This window comes from Meles meles, chromosome 1 (assembly GCF_922984935.1).
Source record: "Meles meles chromosome 1, mMelMel3.1 paternal haplotype, whole genome shotgun sequence".
NCBI classification, from domain to species: Eukaryota; Metazoa; Chordata; class Mammalia; order Carnivora; family Mustelidae; genus Meles; species Meles meles.
In genome coordinates, this window is record NC_060066.1 from 131,161,746 (window position 1) to 131,187,066 (window position 25,321).

At 38.3% G+C, this 25,321-nt stretch overlaps 1 protein-coding gene across 1 annotated transcript in view; it reads left to right on the plus strand.

Moving 5' to 3' along the window:
* The first annotated feature begins 5,635 nt into the window (after nucleotides 1-5,635).
* The window catches only part of FRRS1 (ferric chelate reductase 1), a 48,043-nt gene continuing 28,357 nt past the window's right edge, over nucleotides 5,636-25,321 (plus strand). The window contains exons 1-5 of the mRNA XM_045977945.1: nucleotides 5,636-5,742; nucleotides 17,401-17,596; nucleotides 18,479-18,615; nucleotides 19,667-19,761; nucleotides 21,096-21,243. Of these exons, the coding sequence (XP_045833901.1) occupies nucleotides 17,401-17,596; nucleotides 18,479-18,615; nucleotides 19,667-19,761; nucleotides 21,096-21,243 (576 nt within the window). The 5' untranslated portion in view covers nucleotides 5,636-5,742. The remainder of the gene's footprint in view (nucleotides 5,743-17,400; nucleotides 17,597-18,478; nucleotides 18,616-19,666; nucleotides 19,762-21,095; nucleotides 21,244-25,321) is intronic.

Sequence of the window (25,321 nt, forward strand, 5' to 3'; positions counted from 1 at the left end):
CTTATATTTAACATCGATTTTTTGAGTTCCTAAAAAGAGGTATTAAAAGTAATGACATAGTCCCGACCCTAGGGATTGCTTATAGTATAGTTTTCATCCATTGGTACTGAGTACTTGATACAGTGTATTGAGAAGGATCTGAAATCATGTCCAGTTTAGTAGTAAAGAGTATTACAAACAATTGATGATGACTGCTTGCGTGTGGGAATAGCATTTTTTATATAATGTGTATTTCCTCACTCTAATACAAGACATTAAAGGTAGTGAGATATTATCTCATGAAAACATCACAATAACCCTACCTTTGTACCCTATCTTCCTTATGCAAATGAAGAAAGTGAGAGTAGGGGGTTAAGTAACTTGCCTGAAGTCAATAGTTATTAAATAGCAGAACTGAGGTTTCAACCAAAGTGGGTCAGACCCAGAGAATATTTACTTGACCCAGAAAATCATTTTACTTGGCCATATAGTCAATTTATAATGGAGGAACTAATATTAGTTCTGATTATCAGAAAGGTTTCATAGATGAATTGGGACTTTTGCTAAACCTTGAAGAATGTATGTCATTTTTTTTTTAAGATTTTATTTATTTATTTGACAGAGAGAGATCACAAGTAGACAGAGGCAGGCAAAGAGAGAGGGAAGCAGGTGCCCTACTGAACAGAGAGCCCCATGCGGGACTCGATCCTAGGACCCTGAGATCATGACCCGAGTTGAAGGCAGCAGCTTAACCCACTGAGCCACCCAGGTGCCCCTGTATGTCGTTTAATATGTGGAAAGAAAGGTGGTAAGAGAACAGCATTAGCAAATGTGAAAAGATGAGAATGAGACTTTGTGTTTCACGGAGTGATTGAGTCAGAAGTACCTGGTGGGAAAGCAATGAGAATGTGGTAAGTGTGGCCAGATGGTGGAGTGCTTTAAATGTCAGGAAGAGTATGGATTTAACTCTACAAGCACTGGTAAGTCACAGAACATTATTGATAAAGGCAGTATTTTAGGAAGATTAATGTGATGTTGGACTATTGTCAGCTGGCTTTATGGGGGTCATGAGAGAACAAATGGGAGAGATTAGTTCCAGAGAATTTGAGCATAGGTAATCATAGTGTGCGCATTTTATTGAACAATTTTATGTTTAGACATTGAACTAAGCACTTGACATATGTTATCTTTAATCCTCACAACAATGTAGTGTATTGTGGTCTTCATTTCATGGTGAGAAAATAGGTTCGGAGAGGTCTAGATCACAAAGTTCAGTGATGGAGCAGTAATCGGTAATCCAATTCCAGAGCCCCATGTTTCCCTGCTCAGAATAAATAAGGAAGGCCTGTATGTGAGTGTTGAGAAAGGAGGAACTGGATAATTGACTTGAGGAGATATTAAAAGCAGTTGGTTTCAACATTTGGGCTGCTGCCCACAGGAAGAAATAGGAAATGCACAAACCAGGACATATCTACTCACAGATATAATCTGAATAGATCCATGAAACGCATTTATTTACCTTTACAATATGCTCTAATGTTTTTCTGTTATTTTATTAACATTTTTTCTGATTGTTACTCCCTAAAGACTTTACATAGTTTTTAAAAAAGTTTGTTTATGTTAAGTAATCTCTACCTGCAATGTGGGGCTCAGCCTCATGACCCTGAGATCAAGAGTCACGTGCTCTTCCGACTGAGCCAGCCAGCACCCCTCCCACTAAAGATTTTATATTTCAAAAAAAAAAGAAAAAAAAAAGATTTTATATTTCACTAATAGATGGGTTGTGGCTCCAAACGGAAAGACTCTGAACTGTAAAATATGAGAGAGACAAAAAGCTGAAAGTCATGAAAGGGTGATTGATGAAGTTTCCTGCAGCTCTGTAACAAGTGACCACAAACTTGGTGGCTAAGACAACTGATATTTATTCTCTTACAGTTCTGGGGGCCAGAAGTTCAAAATCACTAGCACTGGGCCAAAGCCAAGGTTCTGGCAGAACCACTTCCTCCAGAGGCTGTAGGTGAGAATCTCCCTTGTCTCTTCAGTGTCCAGCGGCTGGTGGTGTTATTGTGGTGCATTACTCCAGTGCTTACCTCCGCGGTCACATTGTCTTCTTTTGTGTGTAATCTCCCTCTGCCTCCCTCTTTCTTTCTTTTTTCCTTCCTTCCTTTCTATATTTTTTTATTTATTTAAGATTTTATTTATTTATTTTAGAGACAGAATGAACATGTGAGTAGGGGGGAGGAGAAGAGGGAGAGAATCTTCAAGCAAACTCCCTGCTGAGCACAGAGCCTGATCCCAAGACCCATGAGATCATGACCTGAGCCCAAACCGATAGACGCTCAAAAGACTGAACCACCCAGGCACCCCTTCAGCCTCTTCTTTTAAGGACACTCGTGATTGCAGTTAGGGCCCACATAGAGAACTCAGGATAATCTTTCTATCTCAAGATTCTTAACCCAAAGACATCGGGAAAACAATGAGAATTGCATATCTATGGGAACATGGGTTTATCAGGTAATTATGCCCCTCGATTCCTTCTTTTCCTTTCCTTTTCCTCCCTCCCTTCCTTTTTTCCTCCCTTTCTTTCTTCTTTCCTTCCTTCCTCTCTCCCCCCCGCCTCTCTTTCTTTTGTATCCACCTGAGAAATCATGATATATTAGACATAGAGCCACTTCGTGCAAATATAGGGTAGTGCCTAGCACAGTATCTGCCATATAGTAGGTGTTTGATAAAATAGCTGTTGAATGATTGTGATGATTCTTTTTTTTTTTTTTTTTTTTTAAGTGACCTGTCACTCTAAAACAATCTAGTCTTTTTCTGGCCCATTATGTGTCTCTCCTTGGCCAACAGAAACCTGCTTTCACAATTTGGTAGAAGACCTTAGAGAACATAAGGTTCTGGTTGTAACCCCTCATTTTTACTCTTGAGGTAACAAAAACCAAGGATAAGTGATGGCAGTGGAGATAAAGAGTCAACGAATCTGGATAAGACGACAAAATTAAAGGCCACATGAGAATGGGTTCATTTTAGATGGTGGGTTTGGGAATTATTGAGTCAAGGCAGGGTCCAATCAGTTGGAGATGTTTTACTTGAATCCCATGTTTTATGAAATGCTGAGTAACATAGAAAAGGCAAGTTTATGTTTGGTCCATCAGACATCATTCAGTTTTGAGAGTGAGGTTCAGGGTAGAAAGTTAGTAGCTGTGGCTTCGGACTCTGTCTTGCCTCTTTCTTTTCTTTGCCTGATATTGGGCAATTTTCTTGGCTCTGCATGCCCTCAGCACTCAGTGGTAGAATATCTATAATAGTATAGTACCTTTCACTTAGGGTTCTTGTGAGAGTTAGGATAGTGCATGTGCCTTGATCAGAATGAGTGCTCAGTAAATGCTAATTCTTATTCTTGCTATACTTTATTTGCCTTATTCATTTTTATTCTCTCATGAATATACACTGGAGTTTTCCAGTGGCTCTGTTGATGTGTCATATGATACAGCAACAGATCAAATATAGAAAAAGATGTGAGAATCCAGCTGTCCTCTGTTAAGCCAGGCACTGAAGAGATTTGCAAAAATTTAACAACACTCCTCTCACTAAATTCTTATTTCTGGCAAACAATCATAACAGCAGTAGCGAAAAAAAAATTATGTTAACAAGTAATGGGTTTATTTTTATCATTTAAAAATGAATTTGTAAGTATTGAAATATTTCTCACTTTTAATTTTTAATACATACAATGATAGTTATCACCCACATAAATGAATATATCTTTGGGGTCCACAGTAATTTTTAAAAGTTGTAAAGAAGTCTGGACCGAAAAATTTGAGAACTGCTAATTTAGAGGCATGAGAATGGGATCTAATAGGGTAGCATCAACTTCTCAGAGTCCAAGCTCCATTGAACATCTTACTAAATTTGGTTCCTTTAGTGACAGCTGACAAGTAGCTGATGAAGAAGAGCCCAGTAGAGGCGAACATCTTGCAGGGAGTGATAAGGGGAGTTTCAGCTGGGGATTTCAGGGAAATGGTAGGCCTGGAGAAGGGTGCTTTTAGATAAAGCTAAGCCACTCCATTCAGTTCCTTCCACTGGGCCCCTTCCCTCTATCTATTTATTTATTTTTTCAAGTTTTTATTTAAATTGCAGTTAGTTAACATACAGCGTAAAACGAATTTCAGGTGTAGGATTTAGTGATTCAACACTTCCATACAAGACCCAGTGCTTATCACAAGTGCCCTCCATACTACCCATCACCTATTTCACCCATCCCCTTGCCCATCTCCCTCCCCTCTGGTAATCCTTTAGTTCTCTACAGTTAAGAGTCTGTTTCCTGGCAGTTAAGAGTGCTTTAGGATGAAAGATTATGATAGTATATTCTAAGAATTATTTGTCTTATAGGGTTTTTTTGTTTTTTTTTTTTTTTTAAATCATGCTTTTGGCATGCCAAGTGTCCACTGGGGACCATTTCTGGAAAAGATTTAATTATAACTGCGGAAAGCTCTGTCATCACCTGAGGCTTTATACAGAAAGATTGAAGCTCTACTGACTTAGTTTCAATCTGCTCACATTTCACACAGCTTTAGGAGAGAAAACCAGCTCTCTGGCATCTTTTTTTAAAGCCTCTCTCTAAAATCCTATAGAGGAGTTTTTGTTAATTGTGACTAGTTCTTAAGGAGAAAAATTGAACTGATGGTGTTCTTTCCTCTCTCTTCTCTCCTTTTAAAATGGTTTTAGAGTCAAACTGAGGGTTGCTGAGGGGAGGGGAGCCGGGAGAGGGGGGTGGGGTTATGGACATTAGGGAGGGTATGTGCTATGGTGAGTGCTGTGAAGTGTGTAAACCTGGCGATTCACAGACCTGTACCCCTGGGGATAAAAATACATTATATGTTTATAAAAAAATTAAAAAAAAAAAACAGAAAAAGGATAATATAAAAAAAAATGGTTTTAGAGAATGTAGTGGTGATTGCTAACCAAGGATCACAGGCCAGAATGTATATGACATCATTTATTTTCCAGCATGCACGTGTGAATCATAGCCTGCAGTGGAATGTTTAATATTTTCAGATACATTGTCTTTTCCTCGCCCTAAAAATTTTCTTTTGCAAAAAAAATCTTGTGCAAAACAGAGATTAAAGGCTTAAAAAGAAGTGAAAACCGAATTCCTAAGTTTCTGAGTAAATTTTTTTGCATGGTATCATTTACTTCCCAAGGTTTCCGTTCTATGCAGTCTGATTCTTTTGCACCTTTTGTAGTTAATTGAAATAGTTTGCTAATTACCGTTCTGCCTTAGAGTTGCCAGAAAAAACAATCAATTATTTTTTTTAGTATAATTACATTTCAAATACTGCAAAAACAATATTTATATTGGTTGTCTATTTGAAATTGAGTTTAAGTAGGTGCCCAATATTTTAATTTGCTAAATTTGGCCACCCTATCCTATTTAAGCACAACTAGGTTCCTTTGTTTGTCTTTATTTAGAATATATAGAACAGATATATTATTTCCGAGTGGTTTTGTAGTTAAAAGCAAAAACATAGTTTTCTCAATGAAAGAATTACTTGGCAAAGTGCTCTAATGTATGAAACAGAATATTTAATTCTCAGAAATGGAGTCCAAAAACTAGTACTGGTCTTGCAAATCAAGTTTTGCTGCTTAGCTTGGGAAACGTTGCCTTCTGGTTACTGGGTAAACTGGCTCCACCCAGCTGCTGAAAGGAGATACAAATTGTAACAAAACCGGAAGTTGGCTGGGCTGCCTTCGCCTCTCAAGGTAAGCGTCTCCTTCTGTTCTCTTTAAGTCAGCTTTTTGCAAAGCGTTTAAAAATTGAAGCCAGCTAAGGCAGCAGTAGTGAGAGCAGGCTCCTGCGATGATGGGGGCGGTTGGCGATGCAGAATGAATGCTTTAACAACGTGTGTTCTGAAGCTTGTATTGAGCTAATGAGTTTTCTCAAACGAGTTAGGTTAATAATATGTCCCATGACTTTGACTAACGAGCTTTAATCCCAAGAACAGGGTGATTATAAGTAGAATCACGCTTGGGATCCTGAAAAGTCTGGACTTTATTCATGCATGTGTGTCTCTCCTTTTTGAAAAATTTGAAACTGTGGGAGCTCTCTTTTATAATTAAACCTAATGGCATAATTACTGTGTGCAGATTACTTAGAGCCTTGTTGGTTTTTAAAGTATGTTTTAATCTAGAAGTTTTAGCTCCCCTCACCCCCTTCCCCTGGTGTGCCTTTGAAATTTCAGAAAGGCTCTGGTAAGACCTTTGCCGCCCCCTCCTTTTTTTTTTTTTTTTTTTTTTTTAATCTTGTCAGTACTTACCTAGGGGCAAAGGAGATTTTTCAGTTTGTAAATGTGTTATCAGGGATATTTCTTAACAAAGCTAAACTTTTAAGTTCAGATATATTCTTTTTCTTCTGAATTAAAGTGGAAAGATTTGAGTGCTATATAGACGTGGAGGCTAAATTTTGGTTTATTGTTTTGTTGAAAATAATGAGCTAGACATTTTAGATCATAGTTTTGTTTAAGGGGATGAGTTCTGGTAAGTTCTTTAGTAAGCCAACATGCTGACTCTTTTAGCCAAATGTAGCTTCTGTTTCACAGCTCTCCATTAGGGTAATATCAGATTCTCCGGAAATCCCTCTGTACTAGAGATGTTTTCAGGGTTGTCTGCTAATCAGTGTGAAAGGCGATCATCAAGCCCACCATAAGACAAGTCATCAGCTGGGGCAAGTGTGATAATGTTTTTTATTAGCAAAACCAAAGCTTCGGGAGGTTCCAAAGAGAGCAGTTACAGAAGGTGGACAGAATTAGGCAAGACTCCATGGAAAAAAGACCTTATTTATTTTTTCTTTTAATTTATTTTTACTTAAATTCATTTAATATACAATGTTTTATTGGTTTCAGATAGAGGTCAGTGATTCATCAGTCTTCTGTAATACCCCAGTGCTCATTATATCACTCACCCGGTTACCGCATCCCCCATCCCTCTCCCTTCCAGCAACCCTCAGTTTGTTTCCTATGAAGAAGGAGAGTTTAATGGAAAACCTGGTTTATGGTGGGCACTGTGCTAGATGTTTCATATGTATTGCCTTAATCTTCACAAAGCACCGTGGTATTGGTTGTCTTTTCTCTAACAAAATGAGAAAACTAAGACCTGGTGAGTTTAAATAATTTGCCCACAGTCACTAAGGTGGTGCCGCTGGATTCCAATCCTGCTGGATTTGAACTATGTGATTTTGATGTCCATAATGGTCACTGTCTCATGGGATACAGTAGTAGATGGCATTTGAAATAAACTGTGAAAGAGGGGAGGAGGTTTTACTTACTAAAACGAAAACAAACAAAAGCCGCGAAAGTAACATAGAGTGTTTGAAAGTAGTTAAAAGAAAAAAAGCTACAGTTTTATTGTGTTTCTTTACAGTCTTTATATATGCATATTTTGTGGTTATAAATTTTTATCTTATACAGCACTCCATGCTTTAAAATTTTAAATCATTTTTATATTATAAACAGTACATACTTTTCAAAAACAGGTACAATACAATGGGGATTAAAAAGAGGAAGTCCACTCCTCTTCCCCTATTGAAAACACTCTCCTGGGGGTAACCACTCTTGACAACTGTTAAAAGTGTGGAATAGAAGTTTATTTGTTTGTTTTCCTTTTCCCTTTAGCTTTTAAGTAATATTTCTTTCAGTATACTAGGTATCATTTCGTAATCCCCTTGTTTTCATTCCTCAGTGTGGCATGGCCACGTTTCCACTTAAGTAGATGTAGACTCCCATTTTAGAGTTTTTGTGAAACAAGTCGATACTTGCAGAGCACCTAAAAGAATACCTAGCTTCGGTAAAGCATTCAGTAATTATTAGCTGTTATCATTGACTATTCTTCTTCTTCTTTTTTTTTAAATGTTTTTCCTTTTATTATTTTCATTTTTATTTATTTATTTGACAGAGAAAGAGAGAGCACAAATAGGGGGAGTGGCAGGCAGAGGGAGAGGGAGAAGCAGGCTTCCTGCTGAGCAAGGAGCCCCACGTGGGGCTGGATCCCACACTTAACCAAGTGAGCTACCTAGGTGCCCCTGTCCTTGACTATTCTATTTCATTCTTCTAAGTGAGTGAGTATACAGTATTCTAGTTTATTTTTTAACCACCCAAATTGTCTTAGATTTTTGTTATTACAAATATAATTTTTGTGTAACTGTGCAAATTTTTCTGTAGGATAAATTCCTAGAAGTGAAATTCCTAGGTCAGAGGTTAGACATATTTAAGTTTAGTAGGATTCTGTCAAATTTCTTCCAGAAATACTGTGCCAATTTACACTCTTCACTGTGTATGAGTGTGTTCATTTTTCTACATTCTTGCTTATACTGGATATTAGCAGTCTTTTGCATTTTCCATGAAATGACAGGGAATAAATTTTTTTTTTTTACATAAAAAGCATAGTGTACAGAGATTTTTGTATCTTGTTTTTTCCCATTTCCCATAAATCTGTTTTTACATGGATAGGAATTTGATGCATGAAATAATGGAGGTCCCAGGTAGAAGGCAGAACATGGGTAGAAAGAAGGAGTGGTGCTTATTCTGGGAGTTAGTACAAATGGTACGTTGTCACTAGAGCATGGGAGAAAAAAAAATCCTTAAAATGGGGTTGGGCTGAATAGTACAAAACATTAAATGTCTAAAGTTTTTGTCCTGAATTTAATTATTTCTGGGGGACAGATGAAGGTTTCTGGGGAGAAGAGTGATATGATGAGAATTATATTTTAGGAAAATGATCGTGTGGTGGTATGTAGGACAGATTAGAATGGAGATAAAGAAATAGAGGCCAGTTGAGAGTGTTTCATTAATTTTGGTGACAGGTGATGAAGGCTTTGTGCTTGGAGGTGGTGGCGGAATGGAAAGTAGCAGACAGATGTAATAGATTGGAAAGTAGAAGAGAGATAGGTAGAGGGGTGGTGGAAGAATCTGCAGAACTGGTTTGGAAATTGGGGTCTGAAAGAGTGTTTGGGCTCGAGTCTTGAGAATATAGGGTTTCGAGTATTGCTGACAAGTAATGTGTTGACAGGCCACCATTAGAATAGGGAAGTCAGTTGTAAGAGCTAGTTTGGAGGAAAAGATGATGCATATCATTGCAGACAAATGAAGCTTAATGTCATCCAAACATAAATCTATATCGAACTGGAAATTTGAATGAAAGCATTATGGAGATGTGGGGTGGGGTAGTTGGAAGATTGGGAGATATCCTAGGGATGAAAAATGAGGCTAGGGAAGTGATGATGAGCTGGCAGAGAAAGATAGGGGAAAGGTAAAAAGTCTTGGGAATGGATATGTTCATGTATGAGGCATAAAGAGGAATCAGACTTAATTACAATATTTTTACAATAACTATTTCTAACATTTGACCTTGAATCTAGGTAGACTATCCTTTAACAGCCCCCAAAAGTCCATGCTCACTTTTTTCTTTCCACCTTTGATTCTTTTATTGCTCCTGTTCAAATTGTGTACCCTCTGAGCCCCTTTTCCTCCATAATGCCTTGTTTACTTACTATGTCAATGTTATCTGAATATAACGTTGATCTGATCTGAAGTTATGGATGGCTTATTGGTTAAAACCTCTGAAGTCAGATCAGAGACCATACTTTTCACCTTTCATTTGCTTTGCATCTGATAAATGTCTCAATCAGTGCCCTAGTTTACAGTGGTGACAGTTATACCCCTCATACTTTCCTGGGTTGTTTTGAGGAGTGCATGCCAAATCCTTGACATGATGTCTGACATGTTGTAAGCCCTTGGTAATTGTTAGCTCTTCTTATTTTCTCCTTGTACCTCTGGATATCTACAATGAAATACAGTTTTTTCCTATTCTGCTCCTGTGTCATCTTAGACCATAGTTTTTTTTTTTTGTTAAGATTTTATTTATTTATTTGACAGATAGAGATCACAAGTAGGGAGAGAGGCAGGCAGAGAGAGAGAGAGAGGAGGAAGCAGGCTCCCCACCAAGCAGAGAGCCCGATGTGGGGCTTGATCCCAGGACCCTGGGATCATGACCTGAGCGAAAGGCAGAGGCTTTAACTCACTGAGCCACCCAGGCGCCCTAGACCATAGTTTTTATAAACTACATGAGCTTCAGTGTCCACATAACAAAAAAGCAAACAAACCAACCAACCCCTTCCCTCAAAACCCCCAAAAAACCTTTCTTTGTTTTTTCCAAGGATTAGAGTTCATTTCTGTGAAGCACCTACTGTGATGAGTAGAATGAATTCAATAAATAATATCATTTATTTATTTATTATTATTATTTTTTTAAAGATTTTATTTATTTATTTGACAGAGAGAGATCACAAGTAGACAGAGAGGCAGGCAGAGAGAGAGAGAGGGAAGCAGGCTCCCTGCTGAGTAGAGAGCCGGATGCGGGACTCCATCCTAGGACCCTGAGATCATGACCTGAGCCCAAGGCAGCGGCTTAACCCACTGAGCCACCCAGGTGCCCTGGCATTTGCTTTTGTTTCATCTATTAGTTTTGCATCTTTAGAGAAGGTGCCATTCCACTTTGTACCTAATTTTGTTTTGAGGGTTATTGAGAAGTCCACGTGGAATGATCCAGATGTAAGCTCTCTATCATGTAATAAGGTATTTGCTTCCAGTCTTTTTTTCAGAGATGAATAAAGAAGATGGAAATATTGCTTGCTGAGGATGCTGTGATTAGGGGAATCAGGATTAGATTGTAGAGTTCCCCACTACTTTTTCTTTAGTGGTTTTCCTCTACCTTTCCTTTACTTTTTCTTGCTTTTACTTAGTAAAACTCGAAATTCTTTTTCAGAATTCTTTTCAACCATGTTAAATTGTGAGACCTGACAGATCTCAAATTGGTATTCAATGTGCCAATTTTGGTGCCTCTTTGTTTTTTAGGACCATTTCTGAAAATGTCATAACTCCAATTGTTAATTAAAAAAAAATCTTTTTTTCTCTTTGCTCCTGCTGTGCAAGTGGAGTCTGAAACATTTTTATCTGAGGAAGTGGATATACTTGACCTATTTTTCATATTCTCTATAATTTGAGATTCCACTTTCAAAGTCAATTTTTGATGTGGAACTTTCTATGAAGATAAAGGTAAATTGCTGGAAGGAAGGGGAGCACATTTTCTGAAATATTTCAGAAGGCTTGAACAAATTAAATTCAGATGAAAGAAATATATGAAAATCTCACTTGTCTAACCATAACAGTGTTTGGAGGAAATTAGCACATACTGGTGGTAAGGAACTTTAATAGTGATAATAAATAATGACAGTTACCATTTATTGACAACTTGATGTTTTTAGGCATCAAGCTAGTTGTTTTAATGTCCATTCTCTCAGGAGCTTTAGTTCTATGACAGATCTCTACCTTGCTTCTTAGATTCCTAGAGTGGACTCAATGTTTTGTTCCTTGTTTTTGTGTTTGTTTTTTATTTTTTAAAAATATTTTATTTATTTGACAGAGATCACAAGCAGGCAGAGAGGCAGGCAGAGAGAGAGGGGGAAGCAGGCTCCCTGCTAAGCAGACAGTCCGATGCAGGGCTCGATCCCAGGACCCTGAGATCATGACCTGAGCTGAAGGCAGAGGCTTTAACCCACTGAGCCACTCAGGCACCCCTTGTATTTGTTTTTTAAGGTAAGCTCTACGTCTAATGTGGGGCTTGAACTCAGGACCCCGAGATCAAGAGTTGGCTCTGTTGACTGAGCTAGCCAGGTGCCTCAAAACACTTGGTAGTTTTTTCTAAAGTAATTTCTGTGCCCAACATGGGGCTCAAACTCATGACCCTGAAGTCAAGAATCCTATGCTGTACTGACTGAGTCAGCCAGGTGTCCCTCAACATTCTAAATTAGGCTTAGATTTCAGCTTTGTCACAGTGTGCTCCCACTCACAATGTTTATTGTGAAATTTGGATCCTTGCTGGATTTGTTTACTTTCTACATCCTTCTCTCTGCAAGGAGGGAGCATTGGTGCAAAGTGAAGAGAGATCATGGACATTGCTCTTAGATTGAGATTCTAATCCTAAAAGTATATATGATTTAGGGTACATTCTTTGGCCTCCTTTTTTTCATCTCGAAAATGAAGATACTATCTGCATATTGTAAGGGTTATATTAGTTGTAGTATCTTCCAGGTTCTCATTAATGTTTCTTTTTCTTTTTTTTCTTCATGCTATATCTTCTTTTTCCCCTCCTTTTCTTTATGTCTTAGAAATTTCATTACTTTCTGTGTATCTCTTGTGCCTGGTTTTAACTTTTTGACTTAATCAGTCTCTTTATCCTTCTTCTGGTTTGACCTATTTTTCTTTTTTTTCTTTCTTTCTTTTCTCTTTTTTTTTGAAGATTTTATTTATTTATTTGACAGACAGAGATCACATGAGTAGGCAGAGAGGCAGGCAGAGAGAGAGGGGGAAGCAGGCTCCCCGCTGAGCAGAGAGCCCCATGCAGGGCTCCATCGCGGGCTCCATCCCAGGACCCCTGCCACTCTTTCTACCTCTTTCCACCTCTAGCCCTAGTCCCTCTAGGTTTTTGGTCACAGGGCTATCTGGTTTACTCTAGATCCCACACGAAATGCTGATGTTACAAGTGTGCTGAGTCCCAAATTAATTTCCAATTCAGCTTGGAATTTCAATTCCATTTTCCAAGAGAAGCAATATTATATAAATGGTGGTTCTGTTTCTAGGCCCAGAGCCTAAAAGCAAAAGCATGTTTAACTTAGAAATTAATTGAGATATTTCAACCATGTTAAATTGTGAGACCTGACAGATCTCAAATTGGTATTCAGTGTGCCAATTTTGGTGCCTCTTTGTTTTTTAGGACCATTTCTGAAAATGTCGTAACTCCAATTGTTAATTTAAAAAAAATCTTTTTTTTACTTACTTACAACAAAGGAAAAAAAATAATGCCATTGTAATTCTAGTAATAAAATAAAATGAAAACTATATTGAGTAAGAAGTTATTTTCTTTGAACACTGTGGAATGCAGTTGATGGAAATTCTGAAAGGAATGTTTAGATGTTTCAGGGATTGCCATGTTTTTGTTGTGATTAATTAAAAAAATTTTTTTCCTCATGCAGAAGGTCACTGTGAAAATGCTTATTTATTAGCCATATATATATATATATATATATATATATATATATATATATAGTTTCTGTTTAGGTTCACAAATGGAATAAGAGAGAATAAGACATTTTTATCGAATAAATACATCTCCCATCTCCAAAATCCTCCCTTTTGCTTGGCTTATTTTTCTTCGGTTCTGAGAACTCTCCTACTGAAATTCTCAATACTCCTTATTTAGAGCTTGATTCAAGGCTGAAACTTAATGGTCTGTATATGCTCTAAAGTAGTATTTTTCAAACTGCAGGTTAAGACCCATTGATAGGTTGTACAATAATGATTCAGTAGGATAGATAAAATCAACGGTAAAAAAAAAGTAAGGAATAGAAAATGTAGGAATTTATCCCAAGTGGTAAAGGTAAATAATGTCTCTTGAAATGTTTGTTGGGTCATACTGTAAAAATATTTCTTATTTTTCTTACCTGAGTATGGTAAAAAATTACATAAATTCACTGCATATGGCAAAAACAAAAACAAAAGCCCAAAAAACAAATAAACCTCAAACCAACCTTTTCTAAATTATTTAAATATTTTATAGTGAACTCTTCTGGTTAAGTTTTTGTTTTTTTGTTTTTAAACAACTCATTCCCCAAAATTAAAAAAACTTTGTTACCTCATAGCTGTGCTTTGATTAAGACTCTCACTGTGTAGGGACAGCCTGGGTGGCTCCGTGGGTTAATGCCTCTGCCTTCAGCTCAGGTCGTTATCCCAGGGTCTTGGGATCAAGTCTCCAGTCAGCTCTCTGCTCAGCAGGGAGCCTGCTTCTCTGTCTCTCTCTCTGCCTGCCTCTGCCTACTTGTGATCTCTGTCTGTCAAATAAATAAATGAAGTCTTAAAAAAAAAAAAGACTCTCACTGTGTGCTTCTACTCATATCTTGGTAATGTAGATTGGGTGTTACTGGGCTGAGTTCCTGCAATTTTTGTGTGCATGTTAACTTTTGAACTTTTTGATGCCTTAATTTAAAATGAATGAGTAACAATGAGAGCTAGAGCTTGATTGCAGTATAACAAGACTTGATTAGTTATTTGCTAGCTTCATCATCTGACATGTTTTTAAAAGATGTGCTTTCCTCCATTTCTTCTTTTCCTCAAATGTTCTCGGATTGACACAATAAAAAGACATTAAATTACTAATTTTTTAAAAAAATTCTTAACAGACTCCTTATTCTAATGAATTTCTTAACCTAAATGTTTTCCAAATGGATTCTTCGTATTTTATCTTTGCTTTAATTAAATATACTGTCTTGATTCATACCACTTGCCTTTGTGGTCCACAATCACAATACTAATTAAATATTCATGCAAGTGCAAGAATTTGGTATTTAAATAAAAAAGAGTACATTTGTTTTGAAGTTTTATCTTTGTGTGGGATGTGCGCAGAACGTGGTATAAGCAGTTACCATCCTTTATTACTAAATGCCTGTTTTTCTGGCAGGAAGGAAAACTATGTAAATACCAGGTTTGGGAATATCTCAGAGAATCAGAATAGATTCTCTTTTAATTTTTTCAACTAATCAGTCTGTCTTTGTCCTGGGATGACAAAATGCAAATTATGATACTTTTATTTTCTATATTGTACCCACCATAGAATCCACGGTCGAATGTGAATATAAAAACTTTAAAGAATCATACAAAATTGGTGCGAGTTTTTCAGTGCTTGAAGTCCTCATAAGTGAATATAATACAGTTCATTATCCACATTACATAATTTTAACTTAAATGTCTTATGAATAACTCCTTATTCTCTTTCATAAGTGTGCAGTCAGTTGGCATAGGTTGGCTAATGAAAGTATTTGAAAAAAGGCTATTTCTTAAATCATTAACTGGAAAATCATCAGTAACCATTGTAATGCAAATAGAGCTTGGCCCTAAAGGGTCAGCATCTGACCGAGGACAGAGAAATTGCTGGTTTACTTCCCTCCCTCACCTTGTTTGTTACATTTTCCTAATGACTGACAGGTGGTGGGCTTTGGTCACTTCCCTTTCCCGGTTTACACTTCTTGCTTTGATCATTCCCGATATCCTTTCCTACTTGGCTCTCTTTCTTTTTAAATTTTTTTAAAAATTTTTAAATTTTTATTATTTATTTTTTAAAATGTGTTATTTATTTGAGAGATAAAGTGAGAGTGAGAGAGATCACAGAGAGAGAGGGAGAGGGAAAAGTGACTCCCCACAGAGCAGAGAGGCAGGGCTCCATCCCAGGACCCTGAGGTCATGACCTGAGCCAAAAGCAGACCCTTAACCGACTGAGCCATCCAGGCACCCCACCCCCTTGACTTTCTTAAAATCATAATGTTAGACATGAAGATGATCCTGAATTTATTCTGGTTCATCTATTATATTTCACAAATGAAGACACTGAGACAGAGATTAAGTAACTGGATTAACGTCATTCAGCTACACAGTGCATAGCAGAGACTAGAAATCATGTCTTGTTTCTACTTTCACCAGACAGGAAGTCAGTGCCAAGTAAATATTTGCTAAACTGGGCTGACTCTTCCCCTATACCATCCTTTAGTCGAGTGGCGCATTACTGCATTTAATCTTCATGATAATTTGGCTAAGTTCACTTGGTTAAAACTGTGACCTTGATTCTCTCCAGCAGATCTTGCCTGGTCCTCCAAGCAGGTCTGCCCCTGACAAAAAGCACACGAAAGCCATCTTTGATTAGAAAAATTCTCGTACTGCTCCACTCTTTAGTACTCTTTTTCTTTTTTCTCCCAGTTTCATTGAGAAACGGTATAGATTACTGTATATGTTTAAGACAGTTAATTCCGAAATATTGTTTCCTATAGTAATTAACATTTCCAAATTTACCTTTTTCTTATGACTCTAGAGAAATTTTGTGCTTCTCTTATGTTATACATTTTTTTTTCAGATGCTCTTGATTTGTTTATTTGTTCTTTTTGCTCATCCTTAAATGGGAAAAACTCTACCTAGATTTGATGTTTGAGAAAAGATAGGAGTATTTGGTACCATTGGACCCTATGCTATCCACTTGATAGCAACTGGTGGAAGGTGCAGGGCTGGTTGAAATGTGTAGGCCCCACCATAATTTCTGGTGTCTAGCAGGAATTCCTGTAGTTTAGTGCTGGTTCAGTATGGAGTTTATAATTTACGTGATGAGGAAGGAGTAATTTACTCTAGTGATTATAAGGGTGCTTTTATTTTGTCCCTTTCCATCTCTGTGGAGGAGAATGAGCTGCTTCTTGGATTCTGCCCATTTGTAGCCTCTCCACAGTTGACTTTTCTTTACTGCTATGTAACATGTCCCTGCCATCTTTCTCTAGCCTTGTTATATGCAGTGATTTGCAGGTTCTGAATATATGAACCAAGTGAAGTGATTGCTGTAGGCCACAAGAGGGTGGAACTGACATAAAGTAGCTGGTTTTCTGTTTAGGTAGATGGTAAGAGGTGGAGAAGAATATTGCTTGGACTGACCATTGTGTTTCTTTTTTTTTTTTTTTAAAGATTTTATTTATTTATTTGACAGAGAGAGATCACAAGTAGGCAGAGAGGCAGGCAGAGAGAGAGGAGGAAGCCGGCTCCCCACGGAGCAGAGAGCCCGATGTGGGGCTCGATCCCAGGACCCTGAGATCATGACCTGAGCCGAAGGCAGCGGCTTAATCCACTGAGCCACCCAGGCGCCCCTGACCATTGTGTTTCTTAATTCAGAAGTACCTGGGCTGTGGGTAATTGAAATATTGTTTCTTGCAATTGGTTCTCTGTTATCCTCAGTTTTCAGTATTGCAAATTAAATCATCCACCCTGTCATGATTAATTTAATGGGAAATTGGGAGAAGTCATATCAGAGACCTATTTAGGTGACGGTATTTAAATCTGAAGAAACATTTCATACTTATTCTTCAAGCTTCCTAGGATAAAGTAGGATAGAACCTTTTGCTTTTAGTAGACTGGTTTATTATTACAAATCATGCTAACCAAAGCTAACATTAATTATCTTTGTCAGACTTTGGGTTGTATCTTTATTTCTTTGTATCTTCATTTTATTAAATCAACTTGAGAGGAGGGTATTAGTTTCCTAATTTTTCAGGTAAGCGAGTGGAGGCCTAAAAGTGATTTGGTTAAGGTCTCATAACTGGTCATTGATAGAGCTGAGATGCAAATCCAGGTCAAACTTCACATATCATTCTTTTTATTACATACTTCTGAAAATATGTTTAGCTGTCTGTTGAAAGCAAACAGCCATCTAGAATTACTATTCTGTGGTATGAAAGGTTTATATTTTAATTATGTATGAAAATAATGTGCTTTTAATCTTCTTTTTGAGATGGCAGTTCTTGGATTTATCCTTGGTACCTTCATACTTGTGCTGCTCATTAGTTCTGTGGCTAATTATCCCAGTGGAAAAGTAGGAAGGTCATGCCATGGAATGGTTCCTGAACATGGCCACATGGCACGCCCTGATCCTGTTCACAACATTTCAGTGAGTCAAGTGACATTCAGACCAGGAGATCAGATTGAAGGTACTGTGCTGGGATGAACTATTTGCGTTTTGAGTTTCACTCTTTTCCTGTACATTAAATCTGGATTACTGAGGGATTTATACAGTTTCATTTAAATCCGTTCACCTGTTTTCTATAAGATACCACTGTATCATACTTCTCATTTTGCATTTAACTACTACCAATGACTACATTACTTAAGTGGTATATCTCCTCCCCAGTCAGAGAAGGTTTTAAGTACGTTTTTATCATTAGTTAATAGATCGTTTTTAACAGTGCTATTAACTCAAAAGAAGAGGAAAATAAATTTTCTTTTGCTGGTTTAAGGTGTAATAAACCCTTATTCTTCTTGGTACAGTGTAAACCCTTGTGTTTTTCTAATTATTCTGGTGAAATGTAGGCTAACTGTTAAAGGTGTGTCTATAACAGTGTTTTACAAACTATTTTCTGCAATTCAAGAAATGCAAAATATTAACAAACTCTGACAAAAAGAGTGTATGGAAAAATAAGTTTGGAACCCTCTATGAGTTATATATCATGTACTTTGGAGAGTTTTGTCTTACACATAGGATGTGAAAGGCTTTACAAGTTTTCAGTAAAGAGACAAGTACTTTCAGTCAGCATTTTTCAAACCAGTTTGGCCCCATGGACCACTCCCTGACCGTCACCTACCCCCCCCCCCCCACCTCCCGCCTTTGGAATGGCTATTGACATCTCATGGAGTGAATGTCCAGTGGAACACAGTTTAGAAATTCTTTGTCTGTAGGATAGTTTCTACCACTTTCTCACCTGGTGCAGTTTTGTATATGTACGCCAGATTCAAACTGTGAGTGCCTCCTCTGAACAGTTTCCTTGTGCGGATGTTGCTAAGACTCTTGAACTATCTTTTCATTTGTTTCTCAGTTACTTTGTCAGGACAACCATTTAGAGGCTTTCTCTTGGAAGCACGGGCTGCTGAGGATTTGAGTGGCCCTCCTATTGGCTCCTTCACATTGATTGACAGTCAAGTGTCACAGCTTCTGACCTGTGAAGATGTACAGGTTTGTGTTATGTTTGAAATCTATCGGTTTCCTGAGGTTCTTTTCACTACAGGGTGGTGGTTGTAAGACACACAATGACATTACCCATGTGTCGTAGACATCCAAACAGATTCACACTGATCAAGGTTTCTTTCTCCTTTTCCTATCTGCAATATATTTTTACACATCAGCATCCTAGAAAAGGCTTTAGCTTGAAGAGTTTTGATATTTTATGTAGTATTGACTCTTACTATATTGGTTATAAAGGGTGTTAGTATTGAAGATAGGATTCTAGATTGGAACAGAGGTCTAATTTTTGTCATTCGTTCCTTCATTTAATAAGCATTTATTATGCCAGGAACTGTTCTGGTGCAAAGGGATATGGTGATGAGCAAGACTTATTCTTGTCCTTTGAAGAGCTCAGAGCATTACACATAGGGAGAACATACGAACATAGGATGTATGATACAAAAGTAGAACGTAAGAGTATAGGACAGATACACAAGGAGAACACATAAGTAGACTTAGATTAGAAATACATAGGATGGGTAGGAAGCGAGGCAGGGAAAGTCACACGCAGGCTGCAGGAAATTGAGAGAGAGCTCCTTGGGAGGAGGTAGTCTCCACATCTGGCCTCAAAGAATGAGTAGGAATTTTCCAGGTGAATGAAAGTAGGAAATGAGATTGTTCAAGGGAAAGGTATCCCTAAAATATAATATATGTATGTGGAGGCAAGAATTTTTTCTTTTGATGACTTTTCTGCCTTCTCTTTGTATCAATTAATGGAAGGAATATAAATTTATAGTATAAATGAAATAAGGAGCAGGCTCTATATAGCATTAGTATACGCAGTGTTCTTAACCCTCTGCAGTTCTTAAATGTCCATTGACTCTGATTTATTCACAGAGCCGACGTGTATTTGTTCAGTTCCTGAGTCCCTCTTCTGAATGAAACTGTCTTTACCAGGGTGTCAGCATCACATAGTGGTAGACTACTTCGCAAAATGATAGTAGTTCCAGCCGTGCTCAAATATCGAGTGACTGAATGGTCGTTCTTTTCTATTTTACTTCAGGGATATGCTGTGAGTCACACAAGTTCATCCAAGAAAACAAAAATTAAAGTCTACTGGAATGCTCCAAGCAATGCTCCGAATCACGTAAAGTTTCTGTGAGTAGGAGGGCTTACAAATCTGCAGCTAGTAAAATTGAAACAGTAACAGTCTGTATCATTTTTGATACCTTTTGGACATTTATCTGTACAGGAGAGGTTTGCTGTAGTAATGACACCACCTTAACGAGACAAGTAGTCTTTTACTTTCTTGCTTGTTTTTTTTTTCCACCTATCACAGGACCTGGCACCTAATAGACACTTAATAGACTTAATAGACTTAATGAGTGAAGTATTGCAATGCCTTCACACTAAGAGTCATCAATTACTACTTGAGTCTACGTATGGTGCTATTACATTTTTTTGATTTGCTCTTGTCTTAATGTGAGAATATAAAAAAAAATCCTGAAGTTTGGGTGACTTTTTTGTAGTGTTACAACTTGCAGATTAGATTGTCAGAAAAGTAAGATGGTGCATGCCCTCAGAATAATGAAATTCAGTAGAATTAGAAGTCCTTCCCCCTTCTTTCTGCAAGGGTAAGTGGAATGTCATAAAGCAGTGTAATGATTCCTTGGTGGTATTAGAGACATATATATATTTAAAATTTTTAAATTTATTTTTATTTTTTTATAAACATATAATGTGTTTTTATCCCCAGGGGTGCAGGTCTGTGAATCGCCAGGTTTACACACTTCACAGCACTCACGATAGCATGTACCCTCCCCAATGTCCATAACCCCACCCCCCTCTCCCTCCCCCCTCCCCCAGCAACCCCCAGTCTGTTTTGTGAGGTTAAGAGTCACTTATGGTTTGTAGAGATATATTTTAAGGAGAATTACTCTCCGGGCATGTCTCTGTTTTTTGTTCTACTTGGTATATAGGTCCCAGCACACAGTAACGCAGCTTTGCCCCTGTCTATTGTGTGGAATGTGGAAAGGGACTGTGATGCCAGTAAGAGCTGATGGTCACTTACGTAGCATTCTCCCTGTAGCTCCCTGCTACACCTGCTCTGTGGAGTAATTTGAATAGGGCACTCTGAAAGCGGTAGTTATAGTAGTATGTTCTTTATATGTCAGGGAGTAGAAATCTGTGCGGTTTAGTTCTTAGATCTGCATTCAGGACTGCTGTGAGTATGCCCAAAGAACAGACAAGGAAGAGAGGAAAAGAGAAGAAAAGAAAGCTTGAGAGCAAGCAAGAGAACAAGGGCAGTAAAAGTTCACTTAGTGATGAGGTGGAAGAGTTATAGAGTTTCGCACAAAAGTAGTAGTACTATTAGGTAGTATTAAGTTGGGTGTCCCTACTTTATTCCTTTTTTTCCCCCTATTTTTTTTTCAATTTGATTATGATGGGCCACAATCAGGGTTCTGTTTGATCTCATTTGTACTGCATTTCAGAGTCACAGTTGTTGAGAAGTATAAAATCTACTGGGTGAAGATTCCCGGTCCTGTAATTTCACAACCAAACGCACCGCCTTTTACCACACCCGAAGCTACAGAAGCCCCTTTGTCGACATTACCTCCGGTCTCCCATCTAACCAAATCAGTAAGTGACATTTTTACGGTTTCAACAAATGCAGTCTGTAATAACGGTGTCGTTAGGGACTGTGGTTCTAGGTTGGTGAAGCGTATAGAGAAGTAGCTGTACTGGGTTGTGGTAGCAAGTTTTTGGGACTTCTGCAGGAAATCTGTAGGAAATCTTCATGGCAACATTATGACTTAGAGGTCAGAATAAAGACAGTGCAAGACCCTGCATGTTCGAGGTGTGGATCTGATATCACTCAGAGTCTATACTGCCAAATAGCAAATGTGGAGAGGATCATTAAAGCTTGGGCTAAATTTAGATAGGATTTGGAGGAGAATCTTGAAATAGTGATGTAACTCTTAGATCCGATTTCATGAAGGCCAATGAGTACTGGGGGATTCTGTGTGCTGAGCTACAGAAACTCATCACAAACCCATCAGGCAGAATTCCATTCAGGCCTCCTGGTTCAGAAGAATGATGACTGAAGAAAACATATTTGGTAAAGGATAATGCATATGGGAAACATTAGGAAGGTTTCACTGAGAGAAATTCTGATGATAGACTTACTAATTCAGAGGTCCGTTAAATGAAAAATGTCTTACAGCAGGTGATTACAGTTGAAAGAACAAACTTGGGTCTGATTCCCGACTTGTCTACTTTATGTGTGACTTTGGACAAGCTATTTAATTCTCAAGGACTCAGTTTCTTTACCCAAGGAATGAGAAATCATAATATCTAGCTCTTAGTATCATTATGAGAATTAAAGTAATGAATGTAAGATTTCTAACTGCTTTGCACTTAATAGAAATTCTGTAAATATTAGTTCCTTTTTTCTTTTGCTTCTCTCTCTCTCTCCCCCCTTTTTTTTTTAATCCTTTTATAGCTCTTTGTTCTTGTTGGGAAGACTAAGTAAAGCACTTGTGTTCCTGTGTAATGTCTCACTTTGTTTCCCTTCTACATTTTGCAGTATATGATGATTTTATTTGACTACATTATTATGAATGTTACACTTTTGACCGTACAATTAGATCTTTTATTTGCACTAGTTCTGTTTACTTAGCTTTTTTTTTTTTTTTAAGATCTTATTTATTTGACAGATAGAGATCACAAGTAGGGAGAGAGGCAGGCAGAGAGAGAGAGGAGGAGGAAGCAGGCTCCCCGCCAAGCAGAGAGCCCGACGTGGGGCTCGATCCCAGGATCCTGGGACCATGACCTGAGCGAAAGGCAGAGGCTTAACCCACTGAGCCACCCAGGCGCCCCTTTAGCTTTTTTTTTTTTTAAGAATTTATTTTTAAGTAATCTCCACACCCAATGTGGGTATTGAACTTACAGCCCTGAGACCAAGAGTTGCACTGCACACTCCATTGACTGAGCCGGCCAGGCACCCCTGAGTTTACTTAATGTTTAGTTTCAAAGCTGCTTTAGGGGAGTAAATGGCATTTTGGACCTGAGCTTCCTGGTAGGAATCTACTGATAGTATTATCTTTCCATATATTCACATAAAAGGCATTTGTTCTCGGAGCTTTCAAGGTATCTCTGCACCAGGTTGTAATCTTGATTTTAGAAAGGTTTATTCAGAGTCACAAGATTATACATTTGTAGAGCTAGAAGAGACCTCAGGGTTCAGTCTCTATTGTGTGGTTGAAGGATGCAAGAGAGACAGACAGTAAGTTCTTTAGCAAATGTGATGGATTAAAGGGGGGAGCAGTGATCAGAATCCAAGTTTGGTAGTGGCTTGCTCTTTCCACTCTGTGACTTTTCTTTAAGTTCCTGTGAAATAATAAGAAATATATATATATATATATATATATATATATATATATATATATGTCTCTGCTGTGTTTCCTGCTGATATTTGGCCATTGACCCCAGTTCCTGAAACAGAGCTCCTAAATCCCTTGTAATTTGCTGAGTGATAGGGATACCTTTGTTCTAATGAGGTAACTCTGGGTGGACTCCTGGATGGGGGCAGGTCTCCAGAAAGACCAACCCATGCCTTTCTACCCCACTCCTTATTTTCCAGAGTTGAGAGGGGGGCTTAAAATCGAGTCAACAATCCATCATGCCTCCATGATGAAGCCTGTATAAAAATCCCAAAAGTATGGGGTTCAGAGAGCTCCCAGGTTGCTGAATACACGGAAGTGCTGTAAGGGTGGTGCCTCAGAGAGGGTGTGGAAGCTCCATGCCCCTTACCACATTCCTTGCCCTGTGTGCCTCTTCCATCTGACTGTTCCTGGGGTTGCATCCTGTAATAATACGCTTGATGCACTTGGGTGGCTCACTTGGTTAAGCGTCAGACCCTTGATTCTCGTGTAGGTCATGATCTCAGGGTTGTGAGATCCAGCCCCACATGGGCTCTGTACTCAGTAAGCAGCCTGCTTGAGATGCTCTCTCTCCCTCAGCCCCTTTTCCCTGCTTATGTGTGCTCTGTCTCTCTTTCACTCTGTTTCTGAATAAATAAATAAAATCTTAAAAAAGAAGTATCACACTGGTAATCTAGTAGGAAAACTGTGTACCTGAGTTCTGTGAGCTATCCTAGTACATTATCAGACTCGAGGAGAGGGTCATGGGAACCTCCAGTCCTCTCCAGTGGGAACCTGGAATTTGTGATTGGCCTCTGAAGTGAGCAGTCTTAATGGGACTGGGCCCCGAACTTTTAGGATTGGACACTAACTTCAGGTAGATTGTGTCAGAATGGAATTGCAATGTGGGACACGTGATTGGTGTTCACAGAGAATTGCAGAATGGGTTAATGTGGGAAAACCTGCCACACATTTGGTGGCCAGAAGTTTTGGTAGAGTAGAAGAAATGAGAAGTTTTTTGATACAGTTCCCATTAGATCTAGTTACACAGTGTTTAACCCACGGAATGGGAGAAGATATTCTCAAATGACACTACAGACAAAGGGCTGATATCCAAGATCTATAAAGAACTCCTCAAACTCAATACCTAAAAAAACAGATAATCACGTCAAAAAATGGGCAGAAGACATGAACAAACAGTGCTCCAAAGAAGGCATAACAAATGGCTAACAGACACATGAAAAAATGTTCATCATCATTAGCCATCAGGGAAAATCAAATCAAAACCTCGTTGAGGGGCGCCTGGGTGGCTCAGTGGATTAAGCCGCTGCCTTCGGCTCAGGTCATGATCTCAGGGTCCTGGGATCGAGCCCCGCGTCGGGCTCTGCTCCGCAGGGAGCCTGCTTCCTCCTCTCTCTCTGCCTGCCTCTCTGCCTTCTTGTGATCTCTCTCTCTGTCAAATAAATAAAAATAAAATCTTTAAAAAAAAACCTCGTTGAGATACCACCTTACACCAGTTAGAATGGCCAAAATAAACAAGACAGGAAACAACGTGTGTTGGAGAGGATGTGGAGAAAGGGGAACCCTCATACACTGTTGGTGGGAATGCAAGTTGGTGCAGCCACTTTGGAAAACAGTGTGGAGATTCCGTAAGAAATTAAAATTAGAGCTTCCCTATGACCCTGCAATTGCACTGCTGGGTATTTATTCCAAAGACACAGATGTAGTGAAAAGAAGGGCCATCTGTACCCCAATGTTCATAGCAGCAATGACAGTAGTCATTGTTTCATGACTAAACTGTGGAAAGAGCTAAGATGCCCTTCAACAGATGAACGGGTAAAGAAGATATGGTCTATATACACAATGAAGTATTATGCCTCCATCAGAAAGGATGAATACCCAACTTTTGTATCAACATGGATGGGACTGAAGGAGATTATGCTGAGTGAAATAAGTCAAGCAGAGAAAGTAAATTATCATATGATTTCACTTATTTGTATGTAATGTCCTCCATTATGAGAAGGAAAGGAAAAGTGAATTGGGGTAAGTTGGAGGGGGAGATGAACCATGAGAGACTATGGACTCTGAGGGTATTAAGGAGGGCATGTATTGTATAGTACACTGGGTGTGGTCCATAAACTGAATCTTGGAACACTGAAAAAATAAAAGAAAAAAAATAACTTTTCTGAAATACACCCTCACAGCGCCTTCTAACAAGATGACTGCACATTTGCTCTGTCAGATTGTAGAAATGACATTTTTTGATAATATTTCTCTTTTTTGCTATAACAAGGAGC